Source organism: Takifugu flavidus, chromosome 4, assembly GCF_003711565.1.
Source record: "Takifugu flavidus isolate HTHZ2018 chromosome 4, ASM371156v2, whole genome shotgun sequence".
Lineage (NCBI taxonomy): Eukaryota > Metazoa > Chordata > Actinopteri > Tetraodontiformes > Tetraodontidae > Takifugu > Takifugu flavidus.
Window position 1 is genome coordinate 6261248 of NC_079523.1, and position 10310 is coordinate 6271557.

Genomic DNA, 10310 nt, shown 5'->3' on the forward strand with positions numbered 1-10310 from the left:
TGCCTTGACTGCGTGTTGGAAGTCTTATTTTCTCTAAACGGGATTTTCTGTTGCATTCTTCGGCGCCCAGCCGAGAGGCTTTGATGTGTTCATTAGTTTTAAGTTAAGCTAAAGTATTTGGAAGATCAGATAACAAGAGTCATTTTAGACTTTAAAAAGCTCCAGTGGCTTTTGAAAGCAGATTCTTTCGGGTGAGCCTGGGGCGATGTGGCTTTGGGGGTGGAATTACATCATCTTGAAATTTCACCTTTTCTTAAACTTTAGCCTCTTCGACTGTTACCTTTTGCTTCAACGATGCACATAATCGGCCTATAAGTTAAAATACCTCTATTTCTACATTTAATCCTCCAATTGGTTTAAAACCTTTCATTAATTTAAATACACGAGCCATTCATATTCGAACTGTCCAAATCCTTCATTTGGAAGCCTTTTTTTTTCACCTAATCGGATTTAATTCGAGCATCTGTCTTTAAAAACAGACCTCAGACGAGAATTTACTACTTTCCCGGAGGATTGTTTGGATTTATCCCCCCTCAGGTGTGTTACACTGCGCGGCGCATGCGCACCAGCCGACCTGCAGGTGAGAGTTGCCGTGTAACCCTCTCGTGAATTCACTCGCTCGATGCGCCTCAGTGGCACTGCGGTGACTGGAGCTTTACAGATGTCTATACTGGAGCGATTAGACTGGAGGGTGAGTTCATTCTTGGCTTTTATTGTCACTTTTCAGCTCAGTTTAACCCGAGATCTACGGCATTTATGACTTTGGCAGCAGAGGCTGTCTTTGTTTTATTACTCTCCGCGAGAATCACTTTTGCGCAACGCTGCGCGCTCTGGAATAACTGGGGATTAATACGATGAAGATCGGAGCTTTATTCTTCACTTATAAGCTTCCTTTGGGTTGGTTATTAAACTACTGCTGTCGTTTATGGCTGGAATGAGATCGGTGCGCTTACGAAAGAGAGGCGCACTGTTGCTTTGTAATCCTTTACATGAAAAGACCATATAACGCAGCTGGCAATTTCACCAGGATATCAGGAAATTTAAAATTCGTTAAATTTATAGTAATCAGAGGTGAGTATTTTAGGCCTTGCTTCGTCTAAAATGCTGGGCCGGGAGGTTCTTTTGGTGTTGTTTTTCCCCCTCAGTAGATTAATTTCAATTTGCAGGCCGTTGCTTAATTACAAACACAAGAAAATAAATATAATAATTCGACATGGATTTTATTTATAATTAACAATTAATAGTGAATTTAAAGGTCAATTGCGGATTTGTCCGATAATAGACACCTGACAGCAGCAGCTGTCACTGGTCAACTATCATAACGAGATGAGCTTCGGGCTTGTTTCCAAATCCGTCCGCGTTTGGCCGAGCGGAACTAACAAACTCTGCCAATGTAAAATGTCGCTTAATCAGCGCGCAATTCGTCTCTGCTCCGCATCACTACACGCATCACCACAGAACAACACAGAAAAGATAATCCCCGTTCGCCCACGTCCTGGAAGTTCCCACGGACAACAGAAGATCACAGCGTGGGTGGAAGGAGGGACGCCGCGGGCTGGTCCAATAATCTCAAATGATAATCTGATATTTACCCAAGTACGCTCATGTTCAGTTAATCATAGAAGCCCGATTAATGAGACGCCGCTAATTAAAAGATTATTTTAATCTATATTATAATCTATTTCAGATTTTAAGACTAAATATTTGCATTTGAAACATCGTATTACCTCCCCACTCGTGATTTTCTGAATATCAAAGCTTCCAATCAGTTTTTTTGAGCCACCACAAATGTAAATTCCGAAAATGCTGCTGAAATCCTTTGAACTTTAGGACAGTTGTTGGGATAGAGAAGCTGCAGAGGCCTCGGGGCCGTTGCGGTTTCAGGAAAAAAATATATCTATATATCTAAACCCCCCCCCCCCCCCCCCTCCCCCCAACTTTTACATGCGCCTTTTGCACCTTTTAAATTCACGTATGTCACTTTCTGAATCTAAATCTGAGAAACGTTATAAATAAAATATTTTTCTGGCTGAAATAAATAGGTTTGAAAACTATAGGTCAAATAGTAAACAATGTAGGCTAAAAGGAGCTTTTATTAAACTGCTATTAAACCGCAAAATAGTGATGATGGTTGTACCACGAAAAATGAAATGATCCCGCAGCAAAGCACTCCTCGGCCTGTGATGGAAACAAGTGTAGACTAAACCAAAATAATCATTAAACATCACGCATTAAACTTCGCGGTTCAGGTTGTAAAACAAACATTCCCCCGGAGCCTGCGCCCAAATTTAAGACTATTTATGTCAAAACCCTCATAAAGTCCAATTGCGTTATAAAACAATATTGATTTAAAAAAAAAAAAAGAATAAATCGATTCCAAACAATTAAAACCAACCTCGTTAATCGTTTAAACGTCGGACCCTGGGCGCGGACAGCGTTTTGATTGGACGACGGTTTCACCAATCAGCAAAACTGTCATTTGGGGGCCCCCTCGGCGTGACGTCACCACGCAGGGTGACGCCCGCCCGCACGCGCCCGCTGCGCCGGAGCGGCAACTACAATGTCAAGATTGAACATCGCCGTTTCGTCCATGAGAGGGAGTCGAGTTTAGCCTACTAAATAGAGCATTTTCGCCCACTTGCAGCGCAGAAACATTCCGGTCAGAGAGGAGGGAGGCACTCCTTCAGGGGCAACGCGCGCTTCTGTCACAGCGGCTGAAACTCCGTCATCCTGTCTGCGCTCGCTCGCTCGCTCGCTCGGAGCTCGTCCGGTATCAGGAAACTCTCCCCCTTTTTCTTCCTCCTACCTGGATTAAACCGCACATATATTTTTCTATTTTTGTAACGGAGGTCCCCCCCCCGGCTCTGTCAAAATGTTGTGGAAATTAGCCGACAACGTCAAATATGAAGATGACTGTGAGGTAGGTGTGAGGAAGGCCGGGAAGGAAGGGACTTTAAAAAAAAAAGAAAAAAAGTTTGTCGTTTAATTACAACACGGAGCAGAAGTTGGACGTTGGGCAGCGATAAAGTTGGGTTTCTTTTGCGCATTTATGAAACTTAGGAACAAATGCGGGTAGTCAAACAGAAAGTGCATCAAAGCTCAGCCTAGATGGCAAAAAAAGAATATAATTGAAATTATTCTAATAATCGCTTGTTATTGAATTTACAAGATTAATATTTTATACATACAATCCGGCTTCTCTCTCACGCTAGGGTCTCTTTTATTAATCAGACGTTATTAATATCTCCTACGGACATCCTGTCGGTTAGGACCCTTTTTTCCCCTCCCTTGGGGGACAACTGTGTCCACCACCTCGCTGTCATGTCTCACGGCTTCTGTCTCTTCCAGGAAAGGCACGACGGCAACAGCAATGGGAACCCCCGGCTGCCTCACCTGCCGGCGGTCAGTCAGCACTTGTACAGCCCGTCTCCCTCGCTCTCGCACTCGGCCACCTCGGACTTCCAGCCGCCTTACTTCCCGCCTCCGTACCAGCCCATCTCCTACCCGCAGTCCGGCGACCCCTACTCCCACCTCGGCGACCCCTTCAACATTAACTCCATACACCAGTCGCCGTCGTCGAACCAGCAGCAGCCATGGCCGGGCCGGCAGGGCCAGGACGGGCTCGGTGCGCACGCCAGGGGCGGCCTGGCCAGTCAGATCCTGGGTCTGGAGGGAGGATCGTCGGGGATGAGGAGGGACGGCTTCCGCCGACCGGAGCTGCTGCCTCCGCACGCACACAGCATCGAGCAGTCGGTGATCGGCGACAACATGGGGCTGCAGGACATGGGCCACGGTCTGGAGGACGTTCAGGTGAGTGCTTCCACTGAAATAAGTGCATGGAAATACACCTACTGCTCAACATAAAACCGAGGGTGTTTTCAAATGCATCCTTGAGTTTTATATTGTGTGGCATTCAAAAAATAATAATAGAAAAATGGAGATATATTTAAGAAGAAAGCTAAAATTGCATTTTGACAAATTGTCTTATTGCAGCTTCTCTGTTTTCTCCCCCAGCAGGTAGATGACCACAGTATTATTATGGCAGATCAGACAGTGATTAAAAAAGGTGAGTGTTTAACAAATATTTTGGGGGGGTTATTTGGCCACGGAGCGCGGAGACACTGTGCAAAAGACTTTCGGACAATGCTGCCTGGGGTACATGTGCCTTTATAGCACTAACGGTTAGATGCTGCCAGAGGATGGAAAACCTCCTGTGCATTTTCATTCATGCTTTTAATTGTCAACCTGTACGGTGGCATGTCAGGGCTAAAGTACAGCAAAGGAGGAGTCTTGTATTTGTACTTGCACTGATAATCCTCCAAGGCGCAGGGTGCACTTATCTAAGCTCCATTTATCCGTCTATTCTTTTAGTAAACGTGCTTGAATGCCCAGTGGGAAAAAACTGATCCCTTCCAAAAAAAATAAAAAAGACAGGCTGCTGAAAAGACGCGGAAAGCGCGCATTCTCTCAACTTCTGAGAGGTAAAGGGGGCGGTTTTGGATCATCACCTTTTCGGCTCGCTAAGCCCACAATTGCACCTCCTCAATGGGACATTAATGCGCCGGTCTCGAGGACGCGTTTGACTCTGCACGGCTGACTTTTGTCGGGGTGTGGCAGCGAGGCTTTGCATGCGAAGGGCAGTTTAGTTATTTGTTGGGGCATGAACCGTCGGGAGCGTGGAGCCATATCCTTTTGTTTTGTCACCAAGGCTCCGAGTTTTGGCTGGAGCGGTACGGACAGATAGCAGGGAATAAAATGGATGACACAGGGTGGCATGTCATCCCCAGCCATGTGCCCCAGAGGAGCTTTAAAGCACTCATGTGACTGTGTGATTTCTGTCTCAGCATTAGGACTACGAGGTGGCAGGAACCTTGATCGCTTACAGAGGACTTATTATCAGGGGGGCATTCTCGCTGGTGAGGATGGAGATAGCTATGGTTTGTAGTGTGCTGTATTGTTCTGTTTGTCCAGTGATCCTGTTTGTGGGGGTTGTGATATTAGCAGCAGCATTAAAACACACCAAAACTCTGCTGGAAGACCCAGAATGAGTTCTAACAAACACTCATGCTGATCGTACCATAGCTGTGCCATAGCTTTGTGTGTATGCGTGTGTGTGTGTATGTGTGTGTGTGTGTGTGTGTGTACCTGTTTGTAGATGGTATCTGGTGTTCTCGCAGTTCATCTTATCAGCGTCAGGCAGTGGATTTTTAAGAAAACCGCAATTATTTTATTTTTTCCCTCTAACCCCCCCCAAGAGTCTCCTCTTGAGCAATTTTGTCAGTGGTAAAGAGCTGCAGACACACTCTTCCCTGTGATTACATACGAGGCAGCGCAGATCCCCCAGTCGTAGCAAAGGGATTATAATGCTCAGGGAGGACATCGTACATACACAGGAAAGATTTACTCAAAAATTATTTTGCAAAGCCAAATTGATTTTATTTGGTTTGAACTCATTTTCCACACTCACTTCACTCCAGCTGGTGAACATGTCTTTTCCTCCTTATCTTCCAGGGCCTGTCACACTGCCCAAAGGCAACACACTGGGTCTCCCCTTCCAGAAGGAGTCCCTGCTGGGCATGGTGTCAAACCCAACAGAGGTGTTCTGCTCCGTCCCCGGTCGCCTCTCCCTGCTGAGTTCTACCTCCAAATATAAAGTCACCGTGGCCGAGGTCCAGAGACGCCTGTCGCCCCCGGAGTGTCTCAACGCGTCGCTGCTGGGGGGGGTTTTACGCAGGTCAGAGCTCAGACACATCTGGCATCTCGAACGCAACATCCCACAAAATGTCGGGAGAGAAGCGGTTGCTCTTCCAGGCTTTTGAGGAGGCCGAAGGGAAGAGATTTAAAAGATTACGAGGCAACTCTCTCCCTCCTGCTTCGTCCTTTTATTTATTTATTCCATCTGGGTCTGATCTGTGTGGTTTGCAGTTGTGTCTCTCAGCGTCCATCGAGGACATGTTGCATTAGCACAGTTAGCACCCGTGCGTGGGCTCGGAGGGGGGGCTCTGTCAGGGGTTGTGGGGCAGTTAGCTTCATCTCTGACAGTGCAGTTGACCTTCTGGCACATATGTTCGTGTGGCAGTCTGTCGAGGGACTGCAAGGCTGCACCAGACACCCCTAACAACACCCCGCACCAGGGCGTTTTGTGCTTAGAGTGCACGTTTGCTGCTTCCCATGTGCCTGCCTCAATGCTGACATGCACACACACGCGGATACACAATCTCGGACAGTTTTAACTAGGTCAGATAGCAATAGGAGGGGGACGAGGGGATGGCGGGGGGGTTCAACTACACACGGCTCCCTAAAGATGCACCCGCCATGCAAAAAGAGAGGTTGCCTGTCCAGTCGTGTGGAAAATGGAGAGTTCAAGTGTTTCTGCAATTGTGCATTGTGTGTGTGTTATGAGTATTTTTTCTGTGCTCACTGGGAAGGAAGAAAAATTGTGTGTTGTGTTTTTTTTTAACATCGGGCCTGAGACGCTGCGATCATACTAAAAGGAGGCACATGTGTGCTGTTGGTCGCAGTTTACAGTGGGTGAAGGAAAAAGAGAGTTTACCAGTTTGGTATCCGATGAAATATCTGCCATCTTGCACCGTTCGCGTCTCCTGACTCGCTCTCCTGTCTCGCAGGGCCAAATCTAAAAACGGCGGCCGCTCTCTGAGGGAGAAGCTGGACAAGATCGGGCTGAACCTGCCCGCAGGAAGACGGAAGGCAGCCAATGTCACTCTGCTTACTTCATTAGTAGAAGGTATGAAACGCCAGTCAGCGGCGAGTAGCACCTTCGGAGGTGTAATTGCTGCGTGCCGAGCCTGGAATGTCATTGTAGCGCCGTGAGAACAGCGACATTCGCATGCTGTCTTCTGTCCCCTCATTGGTTGTTGAAAGGTTTTATGACTCGCTAAAGCGCTTTCTCTCTGCCACAGTTTTTCTTCATTTATTCATCCGCTCAGTGTTGTTTTTTAAGCTGCAGGTCTGTAAATGTCAGCCTGCTGTAACACGGTGACTCAGATTTTGGGTCTAGTTCTACTGATGACACGATGCCATCAGCAGCAGTAGCAGCGAAGCCTCACATCACCTTTTATCACATCTACCTGCCTGTTTTTTTCCCCCCTGCACGAGTCGTTTTTAAAATTTCAGACACGGGCAGATGACTCGGCACATGAGAATGACCGGAGGCTGGTGTTATTTCGAGACCTTCAAAGCTGAATTAAGCCTTGTTATCTTGTATTTGACTTGCCAGGAGGCCCCGGTGACCTTATTGCTTGTGCTTCTGAATAGCTGCATGGTTCTGAAGCTGATGTGCACATCTATCAATAAGCGGTGCTTTTGGTGCCACGGGCGGTATCTGCTCGCGTTTATCCACACAACAGCCATTATGAGTGTACAAACCAAACCACCCTTAAAGATTAAAGAAAAAAAATCTGCTCATCCCACTTGCTTCTGTACCCTCAAGCTGCAAGTGATTATCCTGTAGCTGAGCTGCTGAACTGTTGTTGCCGGCGTGTGTGTAGTCCAGACTGAGGTGGCTAATATGAGGCTTCGGTCTGATAATTCACTGCTGTCGCCGCTCGTTTGACCTTTGACTGCAAATCTGGAGAAAAGGCAAAAAGTAAAAACGGCATTTCCGTGTCAAAAAGGAGCACATTTGTCTATTTTTCTTCTCCCCCAGTGTTTAATTTACTGAGTAGCATTAGGTTACATTTCAGGCAAGGATGAAAAGTGTATTGCAAAATAAAAATCTTTATGGTGAAAAAATAGAAAAAAAATAATCAGGAAGCATTTATTTGTTGCCATTTTCAATTTTCTACCGGGACTCCTGAACTATCAGTGTTATTGTATAACCTGCCAATATGATCAAACATGAAGTAAAACTCACGAGAGCGCGCGTCTAAATTTAAATATGGTTTTGTGAAATGCTTAAGTAAACTAATTAGGTGCACGTGCGTCTTCTTACTTTTGGTTTCTGTCCTCTCAGGGGAAGCTGTGCATTTAGCCAGAGACTTTGGCTACGTGTGTGAGACAGAGTTCCCCGCGAAGGCCATTGCAGAATACCTGGGCAGGTCGCATATAGAGCGCAACGAAGTCAACTCCCGCAAGAATATGCTCCTGGCTGCAAAGTAAGTGTTGCATTTTGATGCTGAACCCTGCAGATATGAAGCCTTTAGAGTTCTCTGTTAGCAACAATGATGTCCCCCCCCCCCCCCCCTCCCTGCAGGCAAATCTGCAAGGAGTTCACAGACCTGCTCACGCAGGACCGCTCACCGCTCGGAAACTCTCGACCGGCCCCCATCATGGAACCCGGAATCCAAGGCTGCCTGACTCACTTCAGCCTCATCACCCACGGCTTCGGCTCTCCGGCCATCTGCGCCGCCATGACCTCACTTCAGAACTACCTGAACGAGGCGCTCAAACAAATGGACAAGATGTATCTGAGCTCCGGCAGCGACACTCAGGGATCCTCAGAAAGCGGAAGCAAATCTACTGACAAAATGGACAAGCACCGGAAATGAGAACCTTTACGAACAAATTCCCTCAACCTCGCTGCCCCGTTTGCCCTTTCTGGACCTTTTAAAAAAAAAAGAAAAAGTAAAAAAGAATAATTTTTGCATTGATTGATAAGTATTGTCCTTTTAAAAATGTGTGTGTGTGTGTGCAAGTGTTCACACGGTCGAATTCCTATTTTTGTTTTTGAGTTGATGATGACCTTTGACTCGTCGCGGCGCCTCTCTTGTCAGCACCCGTGACGGGCGCGCGCTCATCACACTGAAAACGCTGCGCGGCCCCGTGAAGTTGCCAAAATCGCCGGTGGCGGCAACCACAAGACCTGCACGCTGTTGACAACCGGAGGGGGGAAATAAGATGAATACTGGTTCTTGCCTCAATAGAGGAGAGAGCCGCTGAGGCTGTGAATTCCTCCCAGTCCCCCCCCCCCCCCCCCCCCCCCACCCCCGCACCCCTCCGCTCCGCTCCGCTCCGTCTGGAAGAAAATCCAGTTATTTCCTGTGTCTCAAAAGACTTTTTTTTTAATATATGAGAAAGAAGACAAGAAAATTCACTTCAGATTTTTTTTGTGCTTCATTTGTGCGACCACTTCAAATGGCTGCATTGTTATTGTGTTCTTGACGTGAGACGAGGCCAAAACGCGAACATCGAATTATTTCTGTTGTTTTTTTTCGCGTTGTCACAACCCGGAGACCGTAACGCCTCTTCAGTGTTCGTGTGGACTACATTCATCTTGGAAAATCTGGCAGCCAGAAATGTTCTTTTTTTCTTGTTTAAAACCACCATCAGTTATTTCTTACTGTAGTATTTAAAAAGGAAAAAACAAAACAAAATTGCGATCAACCACTATTAACCTACCGAACCCTTTGCTCCTGCCTGAGTGTGTGTACCTAATGTATGTTTTAAGAATGCGTGTAAATGTACATATTTTCACTTTCAAATGTTTTTAACTAGACATTAAATTCCAAACATAGACTTTTATCCAGTGTGCTTGTCCTGGATGTAAATAATTTCTAATTTATGCTGTAATTTAACGGGCTTTTGTAAATAATGGTTTTACTTTTTGGTGTGTGGGTTCACTTTTTATGATGATTTGTCAAACTTTTATAAACAAGCTATTTTTTTTTAATCAAGTAGAAGCTAGGACGTGGCCACGACCCTCCCACTCCCCCACCCCTTTTAAAAAGTATCAAATAATATAAATTTAAAGAAGAAAAAAAAATCCCAATAAACTGAAAAGTCATAGCTGCCTAACCCTTTTCCTTCTTCACACACCCTCATTTTTGTCAGCACAGTGGTTATTTTTCAAACGATAGTTTAGTCATGTGTTGGAATATTTTCAGACTAATAAACAGAAGAAGAAGAAGAAACAGAAGAACCTTCCCCCCCCCTCACTAATGGGAACAGTAGCTGTCGTTATCTTCACAAATAGGCTGTGTGGCTCGGCGGAGGCGCCGACCTCAAAAGCACATCATGTGATGGGCGATGAAAGATGCACAGCTGAGAGCGCCGCAAAAGGCTTGTTTATGTTCAAACTTGGGAATCTGTTGACACCAAATATTCCTCCGTGAGTCCATCTCTGAAGGTCCTCTCTTCCCCGAGCTTCGTGTCCCGATCCTGGTATTTCACCCCCCTTGCGCGCCCTCGCCTCCTGCGATTGGCTGGCGTTTGCCCCCACATCTGCTTTTATTTTAAACGCGCGTTTCATCCGGCCGCGTGTGTGCAGACCTCTTTGATGTTGGTGAGAAATAAAGCACGAAAAAAGGCAACACAAGACCTGCAAATGCGATTCCCATGCAGCGCAAGCGTGC

The 10310-nt window shown here is 46.3% G+C and overlaps 1 protein-coding gene across 9 annotated transcripts; it reads left to right on the forward strand.

The window, feature by feature from the left end:
* Positions 1-577: 577 nt before the first annotated feature.
* Positions 578-9753, forward strand: tfap2c (transcription factor AP-2 gamma (activating enhancer binding protein 2 gamma)). 9 transcript variants are annotated; one of them, XM_057031439.1, is made up of 8 exons: positions 578-691; positions 3349-3810; positions 4018-4066; positions 4845-4937; positions 5512-5734; positions 6627-6745; positions 7973-8114; positions 8213-9753. In XM_057031439.1, exons 1-8 carry the CDS (start codon positions 623-625, stop codon positions 8505-8507), a joined length of 1452 nt encoding a protein of 483 aa, XP_056887419.1. In that variant the 5' UTR covers positions 578-622; the 3' UTR covers positions 8508-9753. The 9 variants fall into 9 exon arrangements, with proteins under 9 accessions (XP_056887419.1, XP_056887418.1, XP_056887422.1 ...); XM_057031438.1 differs by having other exon boundaries at positions 579-691; positions 4015-4066; XM_057031442.1 differs by having other exon boundaries at positions 579-691; positions 4015-4066; positions 4845-4916.
* The last annotated feature ends 557 nt before the right edge of the window (positions 9754-10310 follow it).

Excerpts from the sequence above, each read along its gene's own strand:
- tfap2c (XM_057031438.1), top strand. The coding sequence starts at position 623 with ATGCGCCTCAGTGGCACTGCGGTGACTGGAGCTTTACAGATGTCTATA. Across the intron at positions 5,735-6,626 it reads CTGGGGGGGGTTTTACGCAG|GGCCAAATCTAAAAACGGCG; the intron begins GTCAGAGCTCAG and ends CCTGTCTCGCAG. Across the intron at positions 8,115-8,212 it reads AATATGCTCCTGGCTGCAAA|GCAAATCTGCAAGGAGTTCA; the intron begins GTAAGTGTTGCA and ends CCCTCCCTGCAG.